The sequence below is a fragment of the Urocampus carinirostris genome, chromosome 17 (genome assembly GCF_059441175.1).
Source record: "Urocampus carinirostris isolate Australia breed hairy pipefish chromosome 17, RoL_Ucar_1.0, whole genome shotgun sequence".
In the NCBI taxonomy this organism is placed as follows: Eukaryota; Metazoa; Chordata; class Actinopteri; order Syngnathiformes; family Syngnathidae; genus Urocampus; species Urocampus carinirostris.
The window spans coordinates 31,903,319-31,930,973 of NC_142365.1; the positions used below are offsets into that span (position 1 = coordinate 31,903,319).

The window sequence follows — 27,655 nt, forward strand, 5'->3', positions numbered from 1 at the left end:
TGTCTCACAATGCATTAATAACCCTGAATACTCTTAAAATATGGGCACAACTCAGACAGACCTTTGGGTTTACAAACCTTTTAAATCTTATACAAAAAAACCTCTTGCTTCAGGCCAGGCTGGATTTGGGATTTAATCTGTGGCAAAAACGAGGCATTCATGTTTTTCAAGGATATGTACATAAACTGTACTTTTGCAAGCTTCAACGACTTATAGCAGAAATTTGAGCTCCCTCAGTCATGACTATTTCGTTATTTCCATGCCCGCCACTGCCGTTTGTTTTAATAATTCCAACTTGCCATACATAGCATCACCTTCTGGGTTAAATTATTAAGATATACATTTAACGCTAAAGTACTGATCTCCAGAATTAGCGATAGTATCACCTCTTTCAAAGATTAGAGCAGACTGGGCAGATAAATTGGGGGAGGATAGGGATGAGGAGACTTGGGAGAATGCCGCCATGAGAGTAAATGATAGTACCTCCTGTGCAAATTGAAATATCATAAAATTTAAGATCTTACATCGCATTTACTACAACAAAGCCAGGTTGCTTAGAATATTTCCAAACTGATGCAAGCGTGATGAGTGTGGAAAGATTCCAGTCATTCTAACCAATATGTTTTGATTATGTCCAACCCTTATGGCCTACTATCTTTAAAACATTATCAGCATTGAATATTGATCCTCAACCTAATCCCGCTATTGGCATTTTTGGCACCTTGGATAAACACACAAAATTGAGAATTGATAGGAACATAGTGGCTTTTACCACCCTGCTTGCACAAAAGAGAATACTACTGCAGTGGGGAACTTAAAAAATTCAAAAAAAAACTTCCACGGTTTTGCTTTGGATTGGTGACCAAGTACAATTCACTTAGAGTAGATAAAATATACTCTGATGGGCTCTAGGAACAAATTTCTATTTGGGGTCCGATTTTAAAATATTTTGAACTTAAGGGAACACCTACTTGACATCCATGTAACAGCAACTTGGCATTTATACTCATTAAGAAATTGTGACTAAGCCCATGTTGAATTAATCTTACTCAATGCAGTTTCAATACTGACTGGGTTGTATGAGTACAGTATGGTTAAAAATGTATTTTTCTGTGTATATATACACACATGTATATATTTATTTTAATATAGTTATTTTGTTGTCCCTGTGGTGAGGGGGCCTCTCCTTGTGAGAGGTAAGAGAATTCTCCCACCATGGTACGCTGTGTGTCGTAAGAGCAGACTAAAGTGGAGGGAGCGAGGGACTGGGGATCCTCTCCTCTCTATCTCTACTCCCTAAGAGACAGCAAGGCAAAGAAAGGGGGGCGGGAGACCGAAAGGTATCGCAAACCCTAGTTATAGATAGGGTCATTAAATGTGAGAGGATGTGGAAGTAAAGTGACTGAGTGGAAGAAAGAGGAGATCAGAAGGATGATGACTAAAAGGAAGGTTGATGTGTCAGCCTTGAGTGAAACAAAGATGAAAGGAAAGGGTGAATTACAGCTTGGAGGTATGTATGGTAGAAGGTCTGGAGTTACGGATGGACATGCTAGAGAAGGAGTGGCTGTGCTTGTGAGTGAGAAAGCAAAGGAAAAACTGGTGGAGTGGAAAGAGATATCTTCCAGATTGATGTGGGTGAGGTTGAAGTGGGGTGTAGAAGTATGGATGTTTATAAGTGCATATGGACCTGGTTCAGAAAGAAGCGCTGAGGAGAGAGAGGAGTTCTGGAAGGACTTGTCCGAATGTGTGGCAAGTGCGAAAGAAGGGTGGAAAGTGGTAATACTAGGTGACCTGAATGCTAGAGTGGGTGATGAAACGGTTGAAAATGTGATTGGTAGATATGGAGTACCAGGAAGAAATTAGAGTGGGAAGAAATTGAGTTATGTGTGGAAAATGAGTTGGTGATTGGAAATACATTGTTTAAAAAGAGGGACTTGAATAAGTATACCTTTGTCAGAGTGGATAGTGGCAAGATGGTGGACAGAGCACTGATGGATTATGTAGTGGTTAAGAAAGGGATGTTAAGTAGATTGTTGGATGTGCATGTTTACAGAGGTGAAATCAGTGGTATGTCAGATCATTTTTATGTGGAAGGAAAACTGAGAATAGATGGTATCACGACAACACTGTATGTAACATCCCACATGCCGACATTTCTTGTGTAAATACCATGTAAATTATAACTATAGCCTTATCCCTCTTGTTTTATAACCTTATCTTCCTTTGTTCCTTTATCTTCTTGGCTCATACCTCACTGTGAATGTGTAAACTGGAGTGTCATGCCCAATTTCGTTGTCACAATATGTTAACCCATTTTGTAACAATGACAACAAAGGTATATTCTATTCTATTCTATTCTATTCTATCGTGGAGGGCTAGTTATAAGAAGAGTGTGAGGGAAGAGGTGAAATTGTCAGAGTTGAATAAGGCAGAAAAAGGAAGAGTTTAAAGAGAGGATAAGGAAAGAGTATGAACGGGTTAGTGGAAGAGAAATGGAGAGTGTGGAAATTGAATGGAAGTGGTTTAAAGATACAGTGTTGAGGAGTGCAAAAGAAGTGTGCGGAATGAGAAAAGTTGGTCGAGGTATTAGGAAAGGAAGTGAATGGTGGAATGATGAGGTATCAGAGGCTGTGACAGAAAAGAGACGTGCCTTTGAGGAGTGGCTGCAAGATAAGAGTGGCGATGCGTATGAAAGATATAAATTAAAGAAAAGGTTGGTAAAAGCGGCAGTGGAAGCAGCGAAAAGGAAAGCAAATGATGAATGGTGTCGAAAGATAGGAGTGAACTTTGAGGAAAGGAGAAAAGTGTTCTGGAAAGAAGTGAAAAGAGTAAGAAACAGTAAGTCTGGAAAGGAAGAGAAAGTGAAAGATAAGGATGGTAGATTGCTGGTCAGCGGTAGTGCAGTCAGGACGAGATGGGCAGAGTATTTTGAGGAGTTTCTAAATGTGGAGGATGGGAGAGAAGTGAGAGTCGAGGCGATCGATGGTATGGAGAGATGCCCGTGTTGGGTGATTTAAATGTGAAGCCTGTGGAAACATGGGAGGTGCAAGAGGCAGTGAAAGAAATGAAAGGGGGGAAGGCACCTCGGTTGGATGGTTGTACTGCTGAATGCCTGAAAAAAGGTGGCACAGCTATGATTGACTGGTTAGTACGCTTGTTGAATGTATGCTTTTTCAGTGGTGTGGTTCCTGTTGATTGGAGTAGTGCATGTGTGGTGCCATTGTATAAGGGTAAAGGTGATAAGTATGAATGTAGCAATTCGAGAGGTATCAGTTTGTTGTCTGTGTTGATTAAGAGAGTGAGAGAAAGAACGAATGAGGTGGTGATGGAGGAGCAGAGTGGTTTCAGGAAAGGAAGAGTATGTGTGGATCATGTGTTTGCAGTACGACAGGTGTGTGACAAATATTTTGCAAAAGGTAAAGATGTTTATGTGGCTTTCATGGACTTGGAAAAGGCGTATGACAGAGTTGATAGAGAGGCGTTGTGGCAAGTGATGGTGATGTATGGATTGGGTGGAAAGTTGTTGGAAGCATTGAAGAGTTTTTACGTTAACAGCAGAGCATGTGCAAGAGTAGGGAGTGAGACAAGTGAGTGGTTCCCTGTGTTGACTGGTGTGAGACAGGGGTGTGTGATGTCACCATGGCTGTTTAATGTGTACATGGATGGTGTGGTGAGAGAGTTGAATGCAAGAGTTTTTGGCAGAGGTGTAGACATGATGGACAACAGTGGAACAGTGTGGCAGGTAAGTCAGTTGTTGTTTGCAGATGACACAGCGCTTGTGGCTGATTCTGAGGAAAGATTGAGAAGGTTGGTAACGGAGTTTGGAAGAGTATGTGATAGGCGTAAGTTATGTGTCAATGTTGGGAAGAGTAAAGTGATGAAGTGGTCACGTGATGGAGTGGGCATGACGTTAGAAATCAGGTTGCATGGACAGGTGCTGGAAGAAGTTGAAAGCTTTAGGTACTTGGGTTGTGATGTGGCTGCAGTTGGTGGAATGGAGTGCGAGGTATTGCAAAGAGTGAATCAAGGAAGCAAGGTTTTGGGTGCTCTGAGGAGAGTGATGAACAACAAGGGTATGGCCCAATCCCATTCCTCTCACTTGGCCCTGAGTGTCACTATATTGCGATTGCACTAACGTTTAATTTACCATAACAATATCAGACATTTTTTTGCGTGTTGACTAAATGGAGAAAAAGTAAAATGTTATGCCTTGCTGTTATTCAAAGATGTTAAAGATGTGTCACGAAAATGCTTTACCTCAGAGAAAATAATAAAACGGCTGTTTATTCATTTTGGGAGTGAATGGTGTTGTGGAAAGCTTGTTATCTAGTAATAAAGTTTGACTGACCTATCTGACTGTTTTGTTGACATTCCCTTTTGCGCGGCGCCATCTAATGGTTGCATAACGTAACTACATCCTCTACTGTAGCCAAGTCAAGTCATATTTATTTATGACGCCCTTAATCACAAAAAAGTCTCCAAGGACTGACCGGGATTACAATTACTAAATTGCACAATTACCTGATCTTAAACCAGCATGCACTTATAGCGCCTTATAATGGGGTGCGCCTTATGTATGGAAAAAGTTTAAAAATATATCATTCGTTGAAGGTGCGCCTTATAACACGGTGCGCCTTATAGTGCGGAAAATACGGTACTCTCATTAAAAAAAAATGACCCGTTCGGTCGAATACAGGAAGGGTTAACATACAACGCGCGTTCACATAGTACCCTATGTTTGTGTAGACATAACGACAACCTACTTATTAGTATCTTAATGCTATTTTATGACATATAGTAGGGGTCTTTAATGTGTGACATGATGAAAAGTAAACAAACACAAGAACAGTCCACCTGACCCTTAAGCTGACATAATATAGTCACCAAACTTCCCTGTAGGACCCGAACACCTTAGTTCATAAGGAAATTAATTCAAAAGAGTTGTCATTGGATATAAAAAGGGTAATTTCAACATTTTTTCATGATGCTTACATCACAGTAAAAGCTATCTTTTTCTTTTCTATGCCCACATTTATGTCTAAATTGTTTATGTTATCTAATGTGTTCCAGAGTGGCCGTCTCATAAGCGTGGACAGGTTGGACAGGAATGTTCCCATCCTGTGCTTATGGTTCGATGTGGAGTCAGAACTCATTCAGGACTGAGCAAGAAGGTCATGTGGGCCCTGCAGGAGCTGCTAAAGAGGGAACAGGACCATGGCTGGAGGTCCCTGCTAAAGAGGGAACAGAACCATGGCTGGAGGTCCTGATCTACGTGTACTGGCTGGCCCACGGTCTGTCCTACCGTGTGGTGTCACGGGTCTTCAGGGTTCCCAGGCCCACCGTACACAGAATTGTCCACAGTTAATATGGAATAAATTGCCCAAAAGCCATGTTTCAGGCTCTGGAAGTCAGACCCACATTTGCATCCCGTGCTTTTCTGCATTACTATTCAATAAAAATCTTTATTCTGGCCTTAGCTTCACTCTGGCAGACTCCTCTTTCAAAAAGTCAAGGAGTGTATCGTGCTTCCTTTTTTTCCTGGGTGATTTGGGGTTTGGCGCCGGATTGGAAGATGCCGACGACGTGCCCGGTGGTGTGGATGGTGTGGTAGCTGTGATGGTGACCAGCTCTTCCACGGGACGTTCTACAGTGGCCTTTAGGTTGGGTGGAAAAAACAAGAATTACTTAATGCTGGTGTATTGTACAAAAACAACTGTGTATAGGATGCTGAACAAGTTAATGTGCGACAGGAAATTGTAGGATGTGTTCTGGATAATTATTTGATCGTGAATAGATACACAAAACTGCCATGTTATTCTTATGGCTGTAAGAGCCTTCTATTGGCGAGCATCACATATGCTTTAGAATTGTCTCCACATTTGGACAACATTTTAAGAAGGTAATTAGTTTATTTAATATGTGTTTACAGAGAAGGCAGTGGACTGTGTGATAGTAATTTGTTTCAACTGTATTTCCACGTGAATTTCGGAGACATTACTCACGATGCATGATGAAAATAATGCATTCTGATCTCACATGAAAGAATCATATTGTAAATAAAACACAACATCCAAAATTGTGTGCAGTAAACAAGCGCATATATCCAGAACGTTATTGTGACTATGCTGCTTTAGAGTCTGGCCATGTAGATGTAAAAGCACAACTCGTTTAAAATAAAAACAGGGATAGGCTAAGCCGTGATTTTCTCCAGTTATCCAACTCTACGGTTTGTAGTGTGAGGATTTTTTGTGGCTCCCTCGGTAGATTTATGCACTGTATAAAGTAGCGATTTTGCAATGTTCATGTTTAAACGAACGCGGAAATACGATTTTCTATTGCATTTACGTCTAACTAAGATATCTCAATATATTTCGTTGCAAATACATGCGTAGTTGTGGAAAACTACTAACATTTGTGCAGTTCCTTTCCAGCCATGTTTGTTGATATTGAGAATTCGCATAGCCTTCTGGGTAGTCACTTGGGTCCCAAGTGAGGTAACGACCTCCCTCAGTCTGAAGTGGTTATGACGTGGTTTGAGGGCACTTCTCCCTAGGTCTTGAGAGTATCGGGACACACCCCATTTTCACGTGAACACGCAAAACAGAGTGATTAGGGCAGATAGCGCGTGAAAGTGCGAAGAATGGGACTCAGCCTGAGTATGGATGTTAAGAGGGGACTGTATGAGAGTGTGATTGTGCCGAATGTGTTGTATGGTGCAGAGACTTGGAGCCTGAACGCAGATTTAAGAAGGAAGTTGAATGTTTTTGAGGAGTATGTTAGGAGTGACAAGATTGGATAGACTGAGAAATGAAATTGTGAGAGACAGAACTGGAGTAGTCGTGGAACTGAGCAAGCGTGTTGATAAGAGAGTACTCTGTTGGTTTGGACACATGGAGCAGATGGATGAGGATCTACAGAGCAGAAGTCAACGGAGGGGGACCAAGAGAAAGGCCGCGATTGACGTGGATGGATGGTGTTATGAGTGCACTGCAGGAAAGAGGTCTAAATATAATGGAAGCTCGAGCTCTTGTTGGTGATAGAAAGGAGTGGAGAGGTGTTGTGAAAGGATAGTGGGATTGTGGACACGTTCTTAGGGATGGGCTGGGCACCCGTATGATGCGGCAGGGGTAAACCAGTGAAAGCTGTCGGGCCCTGCTGTTGAACAAAAGAGTGTGTTGTGTCACCCTGACCCGAGTGACATGACCGCTTTCTGGTGTCCCGTTTTATCTGGAGGGACGAAAGCATGACCAACTTGGGTGCCGAGGTGTCTAACTTGTTTGGGTGTTTAGGCATTGGGTTGGTCATGGTCCAAAACATTTTGTGTGGGTTCTTTTTTTTTTGTTATTTCCCTTTTATTTTCTTTCTTATTGTATGTGTGTGTCTTGATGTCGGTCACCCCTCTTGAGGGATATGACCTAAGTAGATAGATTTTGTTGTCCATATATGCGTATACATATTTATGCATTCTCTCACTTTTAATTTCATTTGTTTTATTGCAACTGTATGCTTTTGGTCTGGTGTCCTGCATGATCTTGGGGTGGGGACTACATTAAGGGCCAAAAAAAGAAAAATGGTCATCGATTCATTGCTGTATGTTTGTAATTGCCTAATAAAAAAAAATGTAAGAAAAAAAAATGGCTGAAACTTTCATGGCCACTTTCAAAAAAATACCAGACAAAAATATGTTTCAATGTTTTTATTAAAAGTGAATAAAGCTCTGATGACACTGGAGACTACGTAAAAAAAAAATCAAAAAAAAATCAGGGCACTGATCTAAAACCAACCCCCCCCCCCCCCTTTCCTCGCACATCTAGAAGCCCCTTGTCGGTTGGATCTATGCTCTTTTAATGGCAGTTATATTACTAAAAAAAGAAAAGTCAGAACACCGCCATGAGAAATTACTCAAATGTATTATTCTGGGAACATCAAATTAGATTTGAATATGGAACTACTATGCCTGAACGGTATGATGTGAGAGTTTCTCCCAGTACAAACAACAAACAAAATTCTCCAACGCTCCTGCTCCTTGTATCCATCCTGATGCCTAAAAATCCTAAATCCTGATCCAGCTCCGGAAGGGGTGACAATGAGCCCAGTCCAGACCTTCAGAATACCAGCAGAACCAAAGAAATGGAGTTAGAAACACACCTTCACACCCAACGGAAAAATACATTGATGTCACTAAAGTTGGTTGGGCAATAAAAAATCCAAAGAAAATTAGAAGGTCAAAATAAGTGGCACCTTCTACAACCAAAATGGATGCAGAAACTGATATCTTGAGTGGGGTGTTATGCATTGAGAAATAATTGGGCGCCATTTTGATTAGAAATACATGTGCACAGCTTCACTATTAGATGTTTGTCAAGGCACAACCATCATACCATTGCGTGCCACATTTGTATCCTCCTCCTCCTCCTCCTCCTGTTTATCCTAATTTGAACTGTTTCCTTTCTTCCCATCCTATCCTGCTGCTCTGATCTCTACAGAGAGACAGACAAAAAGATCAGCGGACACAATGCTTGGAGAAGCAAGAGAAAAAAAGCACAGCAAAAGGGGCAGCTTTTCAAGGTGTGGGAGGGAAAGGGCGTGAAAAAAAAAAACAAAAACAAGGAATGGTGTGTAAAATGGCAGGAGAAGACACCAAACACAGTGGAGACAGAGGGAAAAAAAGGGTGGCAGGGGGCAACAAAAAGCACAAAACAGCAGAGCTAACAAGCAATACATAGTAAACGGGATCCAACTCTGATGTTTCTTCCACTCTCCGTCTGGTTTAGGTTCGGGAGCGAGAGCGGGATCGTGAGCGAGAACGGGAACGGCTGCGCCGTGGAGAGTAGCGGGGTGAGGCCCGGCTCCGGCGGGCGGGAGAGTAGCTGCGCGACCGACTCTTGCTTCGGCTTCGGCTCCGGGAGCGATCGTAGCTCGGGCTGCGGTGACCGTCCATCTTCACGCGAATGTAAGCAGTCTCGCCCTGCAGTCAGCACAGAAAACGAATGCTTGGTGTTGCATGATTAAGATAAAATGGATCAGTGGTCAGCCAACAACGGGTCAGGATTGATACCAGGCAATGGGTATTTTCGTACCAGGCTGCACAGAAGAATAATATAATTCCATTATTACCATCCGCCATAGATACAGTAAAGGATAAATCAAACCAAACTTTTGCGCTAATAGCCAATCAGCATGGAAAAAGGCTAACCATGTCATGCCAGAAGATTGTATAATAAATAATAAAAAAATGTTTTGTTTTTTCAAATAAAAAGTTTACTTGGCTAGTCCGTATTTTTGATTACTCTGCATGTGGATTAAACATTATGGTAGCAAGCAGTGTTATCCTATTAGCACGTCTGCTTCAGAGTTCAGGTCCCGGGTTCAATTTCAACTACGGGTCTCCTTTTCTGGAGTTTGCATGTTCTACCCGTGGAATCCAGTTTCCTCCCACATTCAAAAAAGGGAGCCAAGTTGGCCCCTGCGACCCGTATTAGTTTAAGCAGTTCGGAAAATAAATGAGATTTTGTTGTGATGTTACGGGGACATCAAAATGTTCAACATGACCACACAATGGATTTGCGCTCATTATTAAAATTCTTGGTGTTATTATAAATTGTGTAAATTTTATTACTATCATTGTTAGCATTTTAGAAAACGTACAAACATGTGTAATCCCACCCTTGGGCCAGGCCGTGTGTGTGTGTGTGTATATATATATATATATATATATATATATATATATATATATATATAAAAAATTCGTAACAGTATCCTGAATTTCTTTCCAATTAACTAGGTGCCTATACCCTCGCTACCAATTAAATTCCTAATCAAAATAATTTAAATAAAATTAAGTTGTTTTATACATAATTTTTGCAAGAAACGTTGAACATTATTCAGCAAAACAGCCACTAAAAAAAATCATCAGGTGAAAATAAATTCAGCCTTGCTTTACACATTTGTAGTTAGACACATTACACTGCCAAAGTTTTTTTCTCTTAATCTACTGTACTTAAAACTCATGTGCAAGTTTTACTGACCCCATATTTCAATAAAATGTTGCCCCACCTCAAATTAATTTTAAACCACTTTTGGGGTATTGCCCCTCCTGCTTACCTCGTGGGAGCGAAACTTGCTGTTGTCCAATTTGTGAACTGCATAAGTCATGTCTTCCTTGCGCACAAACTCCACTACACCACTGCCGTCGCGGTTCACATCAGCGTAGCAAACATCACCTGCCTCTCGCATGTGGTCCTTGAGGTCTTGCCAGCTTCCACTAGGAGGAAGACCTAAACAAATACAACACAAACAAAATGAGTGGATTGTAAATTTTACACCAGACCAGTACACAGAGAAAGCCAAGGCCCACCTGACACAATCACTCTGTATTCGGAGCGCCGGGATGGAGGTCCGTATCGCCCCCTGGGGGGACCTGCGGCTCCCCCTCTACCACTTCGGGGGAACTCCACACGCAGCCTGTAGCCATCATAGTCATAGCCATCACGACCATATACTGCATCATCTGCATCCCTGTAAAAATAAGTGCAAGGTTATTTATCTACTATAGAGCAGGGCTCACTACAAATTATGGAGATTTTCTAGAAAATCTCAACGACCGATTAGGAGGAGTGGGTGGAAAGTTGTTGGAAGCAATGAAGAGTTTTTATGTTAACAGCAGACCATGTGTAAGAATAGGGAGTGAAACAAGTTAGTGGTTCCCTGTGTCTAAATCTAGTGGAAGCTAGAGCTCTTGTTGGTGATAGGAAGGAGTGGAGAGGTGTTTTAAAAGGATAGTGGGATGTTTGGACACGGTCTAAGGGATGGGCAGGGCACCTGTATGATGCGGCAGGGGTAAACCAGTGAAAGCTGCTGGGCCCTGTTGAACAGAAGAGTGCGTTGCTTCACCTTGACCAGATTGACATGGCCGCTTTATTGTGTCCCGTTTCTTTTGGAGGGACGAAAGCATGACCAACTTAGGTGCCGAAGTTCCTAACTTGTTTGGGTGTTTGGGTTGGCCATGCTCCCAAAATTTGTGTGTTTTTATTGCTATTTTTTTCTTTTAATTTATTTTTATTTTCTTTATTATTGTATGCGTTTGTCTTGCTGTCGGACACCCCTCTTGAGGGATATGACCAAGGTAGATAGATATACAGAATATTTTCTCTATTGAGTATTTGTTAGCAATGTCCAAATTAGCTCAAAGAGCCCTTATACGTTTTCCACCCCACGTGGGTGCTCTTGACTTACTTTTAGAAAAGCTGTTCAGGGTGGAAGAGATTAGATAATAGTGGGGAAGGGGAGTGCTGGATAGTGATCATGCTTATACTTGTGTTTTTGTGTGTTTCCAATTATTAGTGTAGTGTAAAAACAGCTGGTTGGTTGGATCCCTTAACCACTAGGGTGGTGAGGGGAACCATTTCCTATTGTGTCTTGGGCAATAGTGAAAGTAAAAAAATACCTGTTTCAAGGGCAGTCCAAACACTAACCCAGACCCCAAGAATGATGAAAACGTTTGACCACATCCAAGAAAAGCACACATATGACATAAGGTGCTTGACAGCCTGCAATGATGACACAAGCCAGGACATGCCACCAGAGTAAATATGTTCCAAATTCCCTTCAACTCTATAATGATGGGATATTTGAGTTGTACTAAAATACAACACTATGTCTACATAAATTATCGTCACAAATTTCACATTATTAAGATAACTATATTAAGCCAACTTATGTGTGAGATTAATTAATTTACAAATTATTGAAAAAGGTATGAAACTATATGGTCAATGTTCGGGAAAAACCTGCATTTATTGTTTAATAGTCTTTGGCATTTGCTTTAAGTGATTATTAGATGTAAGGTTTCAGTCCCACGTCGGTGGTTTAATTCCCATGTTGAATATACTCCAAGTTTTTCATAAATTTTGATGAATAAAAGTTTTCGCTTACTACATTGGCCGAACCACTCATTTGCTAATAAAATGCCTTTCTAACAATGTTTATTCGTAGGAAAAATGTGTCCATCACTTAAAGTAGATTATCAGATTATAATAACCAATCAAAGATTAGTTAAAACGTTCACTTTATGCAGCCTCAGCAAAAGTAGAACATTTGATCGCATAATAAACAAAATAAATGTATTTCGAACTTGAAATCGGGAATTGTTTCATGTTCATTTTGGCCACATGGTTCTTGCAGCTCGAAACCACTTTTGCAAACCAGTAAAACAGACTAAATATTGCTACGCTTAAATTATAACATTAAAAAATACACGTTAATGGCTAGGATTGTCGTGTATCCAACGTGCGCTTCACGCTCACCTGGGATCCTCGAATTGAACGAAGGCGAATGGCGGGCCCCCTCGTCGGTTCTTCAGGTCGATGTCGCGGATAGAGCCGTACTTATAGAAAAGGTCTTCGACGTCCTTGGAGCGAATGTCGGGCGGCAAGTTGCCGACGTAGATGCGACAGTCGTTGCTCCCCGCGGGTCCGCGGATAATACCTCCGCCAGACATGCTAGCTCGCTAGCACACAATGGACGTGGTGGCGTGGAAGTGGCTGGGCTAATTGGCTAGCTACCTTGGTTAGCAAGCGCAGCTAACTAACGTGTCGGTTGCGTTCCTCTTGTTGGTGAGAATGAGGTGTCGGTGGTCAACTTGTCCAGCCTCGTCACTGGAAACGACCCAGGGAAGAATCTTGAACAACTTGGTTGCGGGAGAAGTTCGAACTCTAAAGTGGAGAAAGATCGAACTAATTCCCCCAAAGTCCTAAACTGTCCACTTTCCGCCAACTGCTACTTCTTCTTCGTTGGATAATTTGAAGGTAGTTGGGATTCTGCTGTAAACAATGCCACCTATAGGACATCGCAGTAACTAATTTGAGAATGTATCTTTTTTTTTCTCCTGCCAACATGTCTTCTTTGTGGAAATATTTAAGTAATACTAATTGGAATTTTGCATACACTGCCATCCAACATTTCGTGCAGGTAAAATAGTCTTCTGTTTTTGGTTCTTTTTTGTTTGTCTTATTTTCTTTCTTTTTTCTTTAAACCTGAGAGAACTGAGGAGCTTCTCATGTATCGCTGCACGCCTGTTTTGCTTACAGCAGAAGGACAGAGACTTTGCCTGGACTTCAGACTGTGAGCAGGGTTTCAGTTGTCTGAATAAAGCGCTGACAGAGTCCACCATTCTCAACCCCCGGACCATGACTGTTCATCCTGGACAATGATGCCAGAGACGCTTGTATGGGAGCAGTGTTGAGCTAAGTGGGTCCAGAGGGTGAGAAAGTGATGGCGTATTTCAGCAGAACCTTCAATAAAGTCGTATGGCGCTACTGTGTGACGCACAGAGAGCGCCTAGTCATTGTGAGACTTATAAGCCATTTGCAGTATTACCTGTGTGGCATGCCCTTTACTATCCGAACATACCACACAGCCTTCTAGTGGTTGATGTCCTTCAAGGAGCCAGAGGGGCAACTCGCATGCTGGCTGGAGGAACTGGCATCACATACCTTCAAAGTGGAGTACATGGCTGTTGTTTACCACGGCAATTTTGGGGTGATGTCCTGGCGCCGCTGTGCACCTGACGACTGCCCATATTTGGGGAACAGGGAGGCCCCGGAAGAGGGGCTCCGCGCTGAGGAGGAGCGGGACCCCATGCGCAGCTGAGAAGGACCGGCTTGCAGAGTGGCCCAAATAATCAACTCTGCAATGAATAGACCCTATTCAATAGAGAGTCCATCAGGAGCGGGATGCTGACCTTCAGTGTTATGCTGGCGAGACTCTGGATGCAAACCACAGTGGGGCGAGGTCGCTGGGTTCTCACCTGCCACTAAAGGACTTTTTGAAATGTTTGCGCTCAACGAGTGAAGAACTGAGTGCTCCAGATAGTCTGTAAAGAGCCAGCTACAGGAAAGAGCAGGTCGCAGGTGATGGTCCCCGCAGCCTCAAGAGAAGCAGTGTTAAAAGCCTGTCACAGAACAACCTGAGCAGGACAATTCGGAGTTAGCAAAACCATTCATCGTCTCCGGCAAAGTTTCTACTTGGGCCATCTCAAGAGGGATGTTGAGGATTTCTGCCGCTGTTGTGACCTCTGCACAGTGCATAAGGGTCCCCCAGATCAGTCCTGCGCCCGGCTCCAGCAGCTGGCAATGGGGGCCCCAATGGAGAGAGTTGCAGTAGACATAATGGGTCCGTTCCCGCGCACAGGCAAGGGAAACCGTTATGTTGTGGTTGGCATTGATTACTTTATAAAATGGCTGGAGGCATAGGCCATTCAAAACCAAGAAGCAGAGACTGTTGCTAATGTGCTGGTTGAGGGCATGTTTGCCAGGTTTGGAGTGGCTGAGGCTATCCATTGTAACGAGGAAGGAACTTTGATTGGCTGTTTTCTCTGCCATTTGTGAGCGCTTAAGAATGCTGAAGACTCAGACTACATCTTTACACCCTCAGAGTGACGGACTTGTTGAGCGTTTCAACAGAACTCTGGCCAAACAATTTGCCATCCTCTCTAAGGAACACCAACGTGATTAGTACATGCACCGCCCCCTTACTTTTCCTGGCCAACCGGTCCACCGTACAGGATTCTACATCGTGAACACCTCCGAAAATGATATTTGGAAGACCCGCGGACACACAGACAGTGACCAGAATTCGCCAGCCAGCGCAGGACAGGATGGAGAAACCCCCCGCTGTGCTCAGACAGAAAAGGAATTATGACATAAGGGCAAAAGGGAGATGAATCAGGGCTGGTGACCTAGTCTGGGTCTACAGCCCAAAAAGGAAGAAGGGCCGTTCCCCTAAATTGGACTGTCACTGGATAGGGTCATGTGAGGTGTTGGAGAAGCTTGGGGAGGTGGTGTACAGCGTCATGCTGCCATCTGAGGGAAGATGGGTGGCCCTCCACAGAGATAGGTTGGTGTAGCAACTCTGCTGATGTAAATGTGTGACATTGTCATGTTCTGTAAATTCCTACTGTTTGTGTTACCTGAATGCATCTGAGTGCGGGGCAAGAGAGGTGCCCGGGAACTCAATGTGAGTGAGAGAGATTTCATAAGTAGCGGTTTGAGAGCAGTTGAGTTGTCGCATTTTTACAGTATTTTTTTTGTTGTTACGTCCGACAGTAACCAGTTGACAAATAAAGCGACCCGCTGCTAAAACGTCGCCTTTTTTCCCAATGTCTTCTGGACGTTACAATAAGTTAAAACACACATCATTATTTAATCAATTCTCCTTTCGTTTGAAAATCTGAGAGGCATTGTTGTGTTTTTGTAAAATAAAAACTTAACTAAATTATTACCTCCAAGAAATGAATACTGTAACTGCATTGAGATTATACTGTAAAATATGAATTTATCAACACATTTGGGTGATAAAAATAAAATACATAAACAACGTAACATTTCAAATAATAAAGAGGTGTCATTACTAGACATTTTAAATTAGAAATTCCTTAAATAAATAAGAATTCGGATTACACACAAATGTAAATATACACTCTCTTGAAAAAAATCTAAATCAAGAACCTCAATCTTTTAACTGCAACAAACAGAAACTCTTAATAACAGACAAAGATAACAAAGTTATTACCTGATCTTTCTAATTTTTATTATTAGCCTTACTCTGTTATTTGTGGCGCAAATAATCAAAAAGTCATGAGACAATAACCCGCGTCATAATTTATAAGGATGTGGGAATCATAAATGCCTCCCATCCTAAAATGCTTGTGTCATAAAAATGCAACATAAAGAGCTTGTTTTTCTCGCAAATCTAAAGCAGATGTAGCCTTTCAACTCTTTCACTGAAATGCCCCAAATTCCTCTAGAAGATAACAGAGAGGAAAAAGGGAGGAGGTGGATTAATGAGATTTTAATAAATCAGGGGTATTTGCGGAAGACATAAACATGTGTCTCCTTGAAATCAGGAATCCAATCGGCCTGCCAACCCCCCTTTTAAGGTATTTCCCTTGGAAGAGAGGGGAAGAGGAGGAGTAGCAGGGCAGGGGGTGGGCTGGCCCTGCAGGATGTTCTCACAGGATGCTAGAACAAGCAGTTCGAGTCAAGCGGCGTCGAAAAGAAGAAGGGAAAATATAGTCTGCTGAGGGGAGCGCTAGGAATTGGAGAGGGGCTCACATTGGTCCACGGTTTAGGGGGTGATAGAAGGCCGGGTCCGCACCAGACATTCCAAGGATGTGAAGCCGAGGCGGTCGAGACAAGCTGCAAGACTTATGGTCAGCTGGGGTAAGGTACATGACCTAAGAGTTTATAATAGAATGGATAGTTGGTTTGATAACAAATTGATCGGACTGAAAAATCTTGAGAAATAATTTAAAAGCTCAAAGGTCATCTAATTGTACTTGAATATATAATAACTCCAGCCATGAGACCTGGGTTGACTCTGGTTCTTAAACTTTAAAAGACAGGTCTTCAACTTCAACTTGATAGCCCTAAAAACCTGAGACTTACACTACCGTTCAAAAATGTTGGGTCACCCAGACAATTTTGTGTTTTCTATGAAAAAGTCATACATTTATCAAATAGGTTGTCCTATGTCTGTATTCCTATATTCTCTAAACCAATCTCAGATATGGCTTTTTCTTTCACTCCACATTAAAGGCCAGCATTTCGGAGTCACCTCTTCACTGTTGACACTGGTGCTTTGGGGTACTATCTTATGTAGCTTCTACTTGAGGTCCTGTAAGGCTTTTAATTCTCAGACTAGAGACTCCAATGACCTTGTCCTCTTGCTTGGTTGAGCAGTGGGGTCTCTCACTTCTCTTTCTACTTTGTACTGTTCTCTGAAGGGAGTAGTACACACCATATGGGAGATCTTCTGTTTCTTTGCAATTTCTTCCACGGAATAGCCTTCAATTCTTGGAATGAAAATAGACTGTCGAGTTTCTCATTATTTTTTTTCTGGCCATTCTGAAAGATTTTTTTTAAACTTTTTATTTCTCACACCAATTTTGACAGAGGTTTGATTCCACCATCTTACATCAACACAAAATATATACACTTGACACATTCTGAAATTTTAATCACACCCACAAACTTGACGCTCCAGAGTCCAGATACTCAACTGATCAAAGGAAGGTCAGTTTCATAGCTTTTCTAACCAGCGGAAATGTTTTCAGTTGTGCTAACACCATTGCACAAGGATTTTCCAATCATCCATTGGCCTTCTAACACACTGTAGTGGGGGTTGTTTAAAATGGGCCTCTATAAACATATGTGGGTATTGCTTCAAAACAGACATTTGCGGCTAAAATAGTCATTTACCAAATTAACATTGTAGGGGTGTAATTCTAATTAGTTTCAGGTTATTTTCATTGTAAAAAAAACAGAGCTCTTCTTTCAAAAATAAGGACATTTCTAAGCAAACATGTTTTTCTTAACTCCATTTTACCATGACTCCAATCTTTAATTTATTATTATCAGACGTAATGATACCTCCACTGCACAGAACAATATTTATTCCGGCCTTCAGCTCAGAAACGCGTTGTTTGACCTAGGACGTGTGTCCAAACATTGACAATGGCAAGACTTGACTATCTGTCACAAATTTTGTGAAAGTATTTTCCTCAGGGGTGTCCAACTAATTTTCAAGGAGGTCCACATTAGTGTAATGGCTGTCGTTAAAAGGCCAGATGTAACTTGAAAAATAGCTACATTTAGTTGAATGTTATGTAAAATAATGTAACAACTTAATGTAATGTAGCTTATGAGTTATTAATTATTCAGTTATTAATTATTTAAGTCACAAACATTATAGTAGCATTGGAAAAAAAATCACTAGAAATATATAACATGTTATGATTTAGGGCCCGGTCACACAGCCTTTCTCGTGTAACGCGTGTGACGGTCAAACGCCTTTCTCCGCGTATATACAGCGCGATTTGCCGAGCACACGTCAGTTGTGCTCGAGACATCAAGGGGTGAACATGGATCCCCGTCACCGTAGTGACCTCGTCTTAATCCATTTCTATTTCTTGACATTTCTTTTCATTTCATAACAAGATAATAAAATCAAAATGAAAAACTATTACAATAATAACATATTGGCTTCTTCGGTGCCATAGCTTGAAATCTTGATCTCACGGGACTGTGTCTTGAGCGGTTATGATTTCTACAGCCCGGCTCGGCAGCTTTTATACCCGTGGTCCACACGCGGAAATGACGCGGGAATGACGCGATGAGGAAGCGGAACAGTCGCTGGCGTCTGTTTTGCGGGCATAACACCGATGAACAGCGGGTTGGGCAATTTTGCGCATTTTCCATCGCGGGCAACCACGGGCAAAAAAAAAAACGCAAAATTTTACCCGCGATACAGACGCAAACGGCCCTTAAATTCAGTGATACATCTACATCGGAGCATACATTTTGCTTAACATACAAGAGAAAATAAAAGTTATGAGAATTTCCAGATGTTACCACTAGAAACCGGGGCGTTAAAGTCAATTTATTGTCATCTTACTCGTCTTATTACTGCATTTTTATGTTCAATTACAATCTGAATGGGCTTTAGTGATCAGAAAGATGTGTTAAAAATACCCAAGTTACCACTGAATGGCTACAATTTAGAGTTAACTTGGATATTTTTGTATGTCTGGGAACAAATTGATCGTTCTCCTGTTATTTCGTATCAGGAAAATTTGCTCGAGATACGGGATATTTTAGATATGAGCAAATTCATGTCATATGTAGAGGTATAAACAAAAATAACAAGCTCTTCTTGGACATTTTTAGGGACATATATTTCTCAATTCAACTCGTTGGCATCAATATGGAAATACTGCTATGTAGTAGCGCCGAGTCGTCATTTTGCGGATATCGTAGTTGACCGGCTAATTTTGACTATCATTTTTGCCCTAGAAATTGTTTCCAAACAAGCTACAAGCCAAGTTTTAGGGTAAAAATGTCAAAAAATACTGCAAATGAGGATACCAACATATTTACTTTCTGTGCAAACGGCGCTGGACGAAGAGAAGAAGAAGTGCACACGTCCTGTGTATAGCTCCGGCCATTCCTACAGCTCATCCAATCAAATTGCTCTAAATGCTTTGCTAAAGATTTTGGGTGTTTAAAGTATGTTGTGTGGGTTTTTATTATAAAGTGTCTTCATATTGAACACAGATTTTTCAATGAGCTTTCAAATAAAGTATGATTTAGCGATTTATATCCAAACGAGGTCTGTTAGTGCGACACCTTGACTGTAAACTGTAATTAAAATTGTGTCTCAGATGTAATGGGCCAAAACCTTTGAGATTTCAGCATGGTCTCTGCTATGCATGCACGTTAATCCACTCCATATGTAACAATACTTGAAATTATTGGTGAAGTTCTATTTTATTGCCAAGCCATATGTACTCATGAAAAGGTCCATATATGGCCCGTGAGCCATAGGTGTCCGACCCATAATCTAAGTCATTTAAAGATGGAGAAACATAACAATGTGCTTTGGTTCTTAATATTTGCAACCTTGTGGACTTTCTGTATAACCAGTTTTAAAAGAATCCCCCTATCCTGTTGTTTGCAAGGGTATAAATCGCTAAGTCATTGGTCAGCAGAGGTCTATTTCCTCTTAGCGTTTGTTCACAAGGCTTTATAACTTTTAGCATGCTTGTGCACGGGTCCATTGATGATGTCCTTGTCCAATAGCAACATGGTCGCCTTCCCGCTCTTTCTCCTGCTTCTGGTTGGCTACATATTAGAGGCGGTCCACCCTCACCACGATGGCCCTTCGTGCCGCATTGTAAGTAAAAGTTACTCCCTCTCTTGTGTTTGTTCAGGGGAAGCACATTCCTAGCATTTTAATATAAATAAACCATAAAAGGGTGGGTTTATTTAGACAAGTTGCACATAGCAACAGGGGATGAGATTCCTTATCTGCTTGAGCTGTTTTCATTTATTTGACTTCACTCTAGAGCTATTCCTGGTGAATCATGTTTGACTTCTTGCTCCAGGTTTCACCATATCTACTGCCCTTATATTACTGACACTGTGTAGGCAGGTTGTAATTGGGTAACAAACCAGGAATACAAAATTCCAAATCATCCCGCTTCCTCTTTTTTGATGGTTATAAGTATTACTCCCAGGAGTTTAAGGCAAATGACAAGTCATTGTATCACACATGGGTCATGATAAGTATAAGAAAGCATGATGAAGGACTGTATCATAATTTAGATATTAAAAGGTAATAAAATTGTTTTAGAACAAAACAGAAAAAAATTGGACATAGTGACAAAAGTTGGCTTTGCAATTGCTAAGAAACGGTAGGGCACTTCTTTAAATGGAAACATAACTGTAATTGCTAGCTACTATTATTCAAACATATTATGCCATACTCATGTTATTTTTCTTTATCTAACCTCTTGAAACTCCTCCACCTTCCACAAGTCAAACCATAACCCTCCTAACCTGACTTTTAAATCAGAATTCAACCCAAGGGATTTCCTCAGAGTCATAAGTTTAACAGACTCCCACTTATCCAAACACGAGATGTTGATTAATCGCATATTTGTAGAATTTAGTTTTAAAACAATCCAAATACACCTCTATTAACCAGTCTCTGGAGGTTTTTGAGAATGTTGTCAATTGAATCCAGTGAGACCTCGGTTATCGCGGTTAATGGGGACCAAAACCACCCGCGATAAGTAAAAATCTGCGAAGTAGCGGCGCACCTTCCAAAAAAAAAAATACAAATATATATATATATAAAAAATATATATATAAATATATATATATATATATATATATATATATATATATATACGGTATATATATATATATATATATACATATATATTTTTTTATTATTATTTTTTAGACCCGGTTAATGGGAAACGAAACCACCCGCAAAAAGTGAAAATCTGCGAGGTAGCGACGACCCTTCAAAAAGAAAAAAAAAAGAAAAATAATAATAATATATATATTTTTTAATTTTTATTTTTTAGACCCGGTTAATGGGGACCAAAACCACCCGCTAAAAGTGAAAATCTGCGAAGTAGCGACGCCCCTTCAAAAAAAAAAAAAAAAAAATCTCATCTCATCTCATTATCTGCACCGCTTATCCTTATTAGGGTCGCGGGGGGGCTGGAGCCCATCCCAGCCATCTCCGGGCAGTGGGCAGGGGACACCCTGAACTGGTTGCCAGCCAATTGCAGCTGCAAATCACATTAGTTCTCGCAGGTAGCTGCGTTCTTCATCGACGCACGAGCCGAGTGATCCACCGCTAAGAGTCGTACAGCTGGGCGATTTTACATCCGCCCGGGACGATCGGAGAAAAAATCACGACAGGGTTCATACTTGCGCCGCACCGTGGGTGCCGTTCGGTCGCTTCCGCGAGTGAGCCCCTAACCCGCGGCACGGGTACTTTCGGGTGCGATACGCACGACACCGCGACAAGCCGAGCGGGTCGGGCGCTTGGCGCAGAGGCCGCTGTTAGCGGCCCACGCGCGCGCTACACGGCCCTCGATGGCTCCGGCCGACGGATGGGCGGCCGCGGGGGAAAGGGGTAGCTGGGGGGACCTGTGGGGTTAGGGGGGGCGGTGAAGCGGAAGCCGCCGGGAAACGAGAACGGCGCGTCGTGCTAGGGTCGTCGGCCGAGGGGGATTCCCCAGTTACGGGGGTCCCGCGCACGTCCGTAGCGCACGGACGGCCGCCTGTCGTCGCGCCGTGCTACTGAGGTCGTCGGACGAGCGGGCCCAGTTGCGGGGGTAGCCCGATCACGCCTGCCGCCTTTTCTTGCATCGCGCCGTGTGACGCCGCGTCCGCCGAACTCGCTCCGTTGCACGGCCCGGGAGTGACCCACGCTGCCCCCCCCTCTTCCGTACGAAAGATTACGCTAACATGAACGTGTAAAAATAAAAAAATCAGGTCGTTTACACGTCATTTAGCACCCGGGTCTCCACAAAAAGTGGTGAGCGGTTAAAGGATAAAGAAAAGAATTATAAATAGGATTTCTTACCTTTGTGGTGGTCTGCAGGAGCCATGCTCTATTCCCTCGAAAGAAGGGAAACTCGCACACCTTCTTCATATTTTGCTATTATTTCTTTTTTAAATGCAATAGTTGTACGCACTACTCTTCTTTTTTCACCTGTAGCAACTTTGCTGCTTGCACCGACCTTCTTTGGAGGCATAATTAGGGGCTAAAACACTCCGTTCACCGATATTAAAAGCGAAAGCGAAAAGAAGTGCGCGAGCACGTGATAACAGTTCTTCACGAGGGGTGGGGGCAATCTACACGATCTACACCCGTACGCTGCTCAGCATCGCACCCTAGCGTACCGGCGTCCGAACTCCGATTTTTTGAACGAAAAGCGAAGCAAGAATTTCTCGAAATTTTTGGACGAGAGACGATTTGTTCGAACTGAGATCCCTATCCTTAACCCAAAGACTTTGATCAGAGACCATTTGTTTATGCATTATGCTAATATTTTGAAACTAAGAAGCTTCTTATACTGGACATCTAAAATGTACAATACTGTTATTTTTGGAAGTTACATCCCCTAACCACTCACCATTTTCAGTTCAAGCTAGAGTAGAAACAACCATGATCTGATAAAAAAAAGGAATACATGCTTGGAACAACCAACCAATAGGCATGTTAACATCATCTAGTAAAGGTTCCTAAATCACCAACAATAAGGTTCAAAAGGGGTCAGTACAAAACAAAAGGGACTTTTTTTCTTACAAAGAGGGTAGTCTTTGTAAGTCTTTGTCAGCCTGTAAGCAGCTTTTCATGAAAAACCGCAAGTATTCTGAGAATCTGAAAGACCTCAATGAGGAATTGGAGAGGTAGACAGTTTTATTGGCTGTTTTTTTGACTGAAGGGGGGCAATGGGTGGTCGTGTTGTTGAGTGGTAAATTGTGGCGGTCCTCTGGCCATATCTTTTCAACTATGAACTCAATAGGTCTCCTAAATATAGTATATCAAGAGAAAGTAATCAACAAAGAAGTACATTCTAAGTGAAATCAATTATTGTTCTTTCTTTTTTCTGTACTCATTTCTCAAATTTCTTGTTGATTGGATGAACTTGATAATTTGATGATCTGATTGGTTGTTTAAAAAAAAAGACATTTCTACAGCTACTCAGTACTTGAGAATTTTTCCACCAAGTACTTTTTTACTTTTACTCAAGTAAATGACTGGGAGGTTGCTGGTTCAAGCCTCGGCCGAGTCATACCTAAGACTTACGACATTGGTACTCATTGCCTCCCTGCTTAGCGCTCGACATTAGGGGTTGGAATTGGGGGGTTTGGTCACCTAATGACTCCCAACACATCAGTTGCATTGAGCGAGGGGGCTGGGAATCCCCTTCTCTGTATCAATCTCCCAGAAAGAGTCAGAAATGTGATTGTGTTCTTGACTCTAGCCACCTCCCACTAGGGGGATATGGCTCCGGTATATCTCATCTCATCTCATTAGCCGTACCGCTTATCCTCATTAGGGTCACGGGGGGCTGGAGCCCATCTCCGGGCAGTGGGCAGGGGACACCCTGAACTGGTTGCCAGCCAATCGCAGGGCACACGGGGACAGACATCTCACTCGCTCATTCACTCCTAGGGACAATTTGGACCGGCCAATTCACTTGAAATGTATGTTTTTGGAATGTGGGAGGAAACCGGAGTGCCCGGAGGAAACCCACGCAAGCACGGGGAGAACATACAAACTCCGCACAGGAAGTCTGGAGCTGGATTTGAACCCACGTAGGAGGTTCCCATGAAATGAACTGTGCCGCACAAGCGCCAACCACTGCACCGCCGTGCTGCCCGCTCTGGTATATATGTATATATGTATATATATATATATATATATATATATATATATATATATATATATATATATATATAAGTATATATATATATATATATATATATATATATATATATATATATATATATATATAAGAATTTGAATGACTTGTTTTACTTCTACTTGAGTAATATTATTCTGAAGTAAAGGTACTTTTACTTGAGTACAATTTTTGGCAACTCAACCCACCTCTGATTAACGGTCATAAACCTCTTCACATGTTTGGCGTTGTAAATCAAAAGTATGCTTCGAACATCTTGTTGTATTTCCTTGACATAATTCTAACATCAGTTTTTGTGTTTGTCTGCCTGGCAGGTGGATACGAGCGTAGTCTGCAATGATTTGAGCCTCACCAGCACCCCCAGCGGCCTCCCCTCGGGCGTCCGAACACTGGACCTCTCCAACAACCAGCTGCAGAATCTCAGCCGCAACACTCTTGCTGGCCACACAGGCCTGCGTCACCTAGACCTGCACTCTAACAAGATCCACTTCATTCAGCCGGGACTTTTTGAGACCATGCGTGACCTCAAAGTCCTGGATCTGTCTGTGAATCGCCTCAACGTCTTTGCTCTGGCCAAAATACAAATCGGAACGCTTGCAGCCGTGCAGTCCCTGAATCTTTCCAGTAACGGCTTGTACACGGGAATGTCGGACTTTTTTCTGGCGGATTCTCCTTCGCTGGTGGAACTCTCGTTGAGCAGCAACAGTATCACAAAGGTTGCGCAGAACACCTTCAGCGGGGCATCGTCCCTAAAGAGGATTATCCTTCATGATAATGTGATTTTGGAGATTGAAGACGGCGCTTTTGATTCGCTTGACAGCCTCAACGAATTAGACTTGTCCAAGAACTCCCTCACTTGCATAACGGACTTCAATCTGAGCCGCCTAAGAACGTTAAACCTCAGCAGGAACAGCCTGGAGCGCTTTCATAGCACCAGATCAGATGTTCCGTACCGCCTCGCCTTTCTGGATCTTAGTGAAAATAAACTTCTTCATTTTCCCCTGCTACCCTTCAACAACACAATCCGGCAACTGGACCTATCATGCAACCGCCTGCAGAGTGTCGATTTGATGGGCATGTCTGAGACAAACATGTCTGAGATCATCTTGAAGCACTTGAAACACTTAGATTTAAGTTACAACCAGCTCAGAGGATTGCCGCAGTCTTTCTTTCAAACCATGATGTCGCTCGAAGTCCTAAATGTGAGCAACAATTGCATGTCCTTGTTCTCTTTGACAAACAAAGACTTTCTTCCCGCAGTTAAGACCATCAACCTTAGCCATAATATCCTACAGCGACTTTCCTTTGGTGAAGGCGCTCTGCAAGCTTTAGAAGAACTCTTCCTGCAAGGTAACAACCTTCGCACCCTTGCTCATCAAACATTCCAGAGACTTCCAAGTCTGAACCTTTTACAGCTCCAAGAGAACAATCTACAAGTTTGTCCCTCGGATATAAATTCAGTCCCAATTTCCCAGAGTTGTGTTTTTTTGTCTTCAGTTCCAAAACTTAAGCTCCTTTACCTTTCTCAGAACAACTTAAAGAGTTTACCTTATAGAGCATTTTCCAACACACCACTAAGCCTGCTGGACTTGTCCCTCAATCCTGGAATTGAGATGCACCAAGGCTCACTGTCTGGTCTAGAGCATTCACTGGTCCAGCTCCTTCTAAAGGAGAACAACATCTCACATCTTAACACAGACATATCGTTGCTGAGGTGCCTGAAGGTGGTGGACCTTTCGACCAACCACCTGACCAGCCTCCCTTCATGGAAACAAGAGTTGTCCATTGAGTCCCTCAACTTGCAAAACAACAGCCTGGTCACTTTGGAGCCCACTGCCATGGCTGCATTGGAAAACTCGCTTAAGACGCTCTATGTGGGTGACAATCCGCTCAGCTGCTGCGGAAACCATGACTTGGTACGCCTACTCCAGCACTCTGAGGTGGTTGTGCCTGACATCGAGGCAGCTACATGCATTCTCCACGAAGGCTCGAAACCGTTGAACATCAATACAGTGAATCAGGAGATGTGTAGCAGGCCCAAAAAAACAAAGTACATCATGATCCTTGTTGTGATGGTGTTCATGGCTTTGATTGCCTCGGGACTGCTGGTAAAATATGGTAAGTCAAGAAAGGAAAAAAACATAGGAAGATTTAGCACATGAAGGATAACTGACTGAGCAAATTGTTTCAAAGCATACCAATGATATATATATATTTTTTTTAAACTTAAAAGATGGTATTGACTTCCTGGTTAAACTGCACGTGGAACCAAAAGCTCACCTAACAATATTACGTTGGATTGACCTGTAATAGTCACAACACTGAATATTGTGTTTGTTGTTTATGATTTTAATAACCTGGATCCACTTGTTTTATCCATTGCTGGTTATAATGCAGATGGGAGAAGATGAGTTGACAATGTCCCAGGCTTCAGGTCATGACCGATCACGGCTCCCTTTTGAAAGCAGTTGAACTGATATTGGCTATTAACTCAAGCTGAAAGTTTGTGGTTTCATCCTCAATCAATAAAATGGGCACTTAGGGCGATTAAAAAAAGGTGGATTCCACAAACAAAATTGAATTGAAGGATGGACTTTGTACAACACTTCATTAAGTTAAAAACTTGCAAACATTTCTGGGTGGAAATTCTGGAGTAGGGGTTCGCCGGTCAAAAGCTAACAACACTACAAAAGGTCTTAAAAATTTCTCAAGTATGTTGCCAAAAAGTCTGGCAACTTATCCTTCTGTGAGGAAGTTCTGCACTTTATGCTTCATTTTTTAGTAATATCTGTGAACACTAACAAAAGCAAGGTTGAATAATTTATACTCGCCAAGATTGCTCAATTATTCAACTGAGCACTCAAATTTGCAATATCAAGTGTGACACTGTTCAACTTTGATGAAACGCCTAGCCCTAAAGTTAGCTTCAGAGTTTGCGCTTGCTGTCATTAACATGTTTTTAAAGTTTTTGGATCCCTTAACCAGGTGGATCGTCGGGGCACCACTTCCTGTGGTGTGTCTTGGGCAAGTACAACCTGGCAGCGCCAATCCCTCTCAAATGGGTTTTTTTGGTTCTTGGTTTGCTCACCCAGATGAAACAGATAGCACTGGTTACCAGTGGAAGAAGAAGCCTCTCAATTTGACTCAGATGCAACACCTCCATCATCTGGTCACCATTTTTCTTTCAGTGTAAAGCATCATCCTGCTCTTCAGAGATTAGCCTCTCTTCAGCATTGAGGGGCAGCGAAGTGTGACAATACTGATACTAGATCCTAAATCACTGGGGAAAATTTAGAGTAGGCCTGTTTTTTTCGTACCACCATTGTACAATACCAATGTTTACATGAAGATAAAAAACATTTGAAGACTTTTACTGACAGTTTGACCAAGCTTACTCTTTGTTAATGGAGACTAGCATGGTAACTAACTTGCCAATGAGATGTTGTCAAAACAGACTTAATACTAAGTGTCCCGTGATGAAGAAGCTGTACAGGAAAGCAGAGATTGAATCTTGGCTTTTTTTTTTCAACCATAATAAACACAATTGAATGTCTAGACAATTTTGTTTACATCACACTCACAAGTGGTCATACTCTGTTTATTTGATTCGATGAGTAAAACCACACTTGCGTTGATTAGTGACACAAAAATAAGGAACCACACAGAATAAAACAGCAAGAATTTTTTGAAATGTGAGAGTAAAAAAACAACTTTGTGTTTTAGGATGATCTAAAGAGATTCGGAAGAGGTCTTAAGGAGATTCATTTGAAGTAGACCTCACTTGCTCAAGCACTTTCCTAGTTTATGTTTTTTGTGAGCTGCCGGTGACTCATGGTGACGCTCAGCAGTCCGCCTGAGATC

The 27,655-nt window shown here is 42.1% G+C and overlaps 2 protein-coding genes and 1 pseudogene across 5 annotated transcripts; 1 reads left to right on the top strand and 2 right to left on the bottom strand.

Moving 5' to 3' along the window:
• Positions 1–7,681: 7,681 nt before the first annotated feature.
• LOC148349811 (serine/arginine-rich splicing factor 1-like) lies at positions 7,682–12,810 on the bottom strand. Of its 4 annotated transcripts, XR_015847433.1 has the most exons (6): positions 12,306–12,810; positions 10,358–10,518; positions 10,105–10,277; positions 8,723–8,968; positions 8,382–8,480; positions 7,682–8,103 (listed from the first exon to the last, which is right to left on the bottom strand). XR_015847433.1 is itself a non-coding variant. In XM_088321718.1 (5 exons), exons 1-4 carry the CDS (start codon positions 12,497–12,499, stop codon positions 8,771–8,773), a joined length of 726 nt encoding a protein of 241 aa, XP_088177844.1. In that variant the 5' UTR covers positions 12,500–12,810; the 3' UTR covers positions 7,682–8,480; positions 8,723–8,770. The 4 variants fall into 4 exon arrangements, 2 of the variants coding, with proteins under 2 accessions (XP_088177844.1, XP_088177842.1); XR_015847432.1 differs by having other exon boundaries at positions 8,382–8,968; positions 12,306–12,809; XM_088321718.1 differs by having other exon boundaries at positions 7,682–8,480.
• Positions 12,811–16,033: 3,223 nt separating this feature from the next.
• Positions 16,034–27,655, top strand: lrrc32 (leucine rich repeat containing 32). The gene is made up of 4 exons (XM_088321715.1): positions 16,034–16,220; positions 19,638–19,731; positions 24,109–25,912; positions 26,780–27,655. Exons 2-4 carry the CDS (start codon positions 19,642–19,644, stop codon positions 26,935–26,937), a joined length of 2,052 nt encoding a protein of 683 aa, XP_088177841.1. The 5' UTR covers positions 16,034–16,220; positions 19,638–19,641; the 3' UTR covers positions 26,938–27,655.
• Positions 21,074–21,219, bottom strand: LOC148349813 (5.8S ribosomal RNA; annotated as a pseudogene).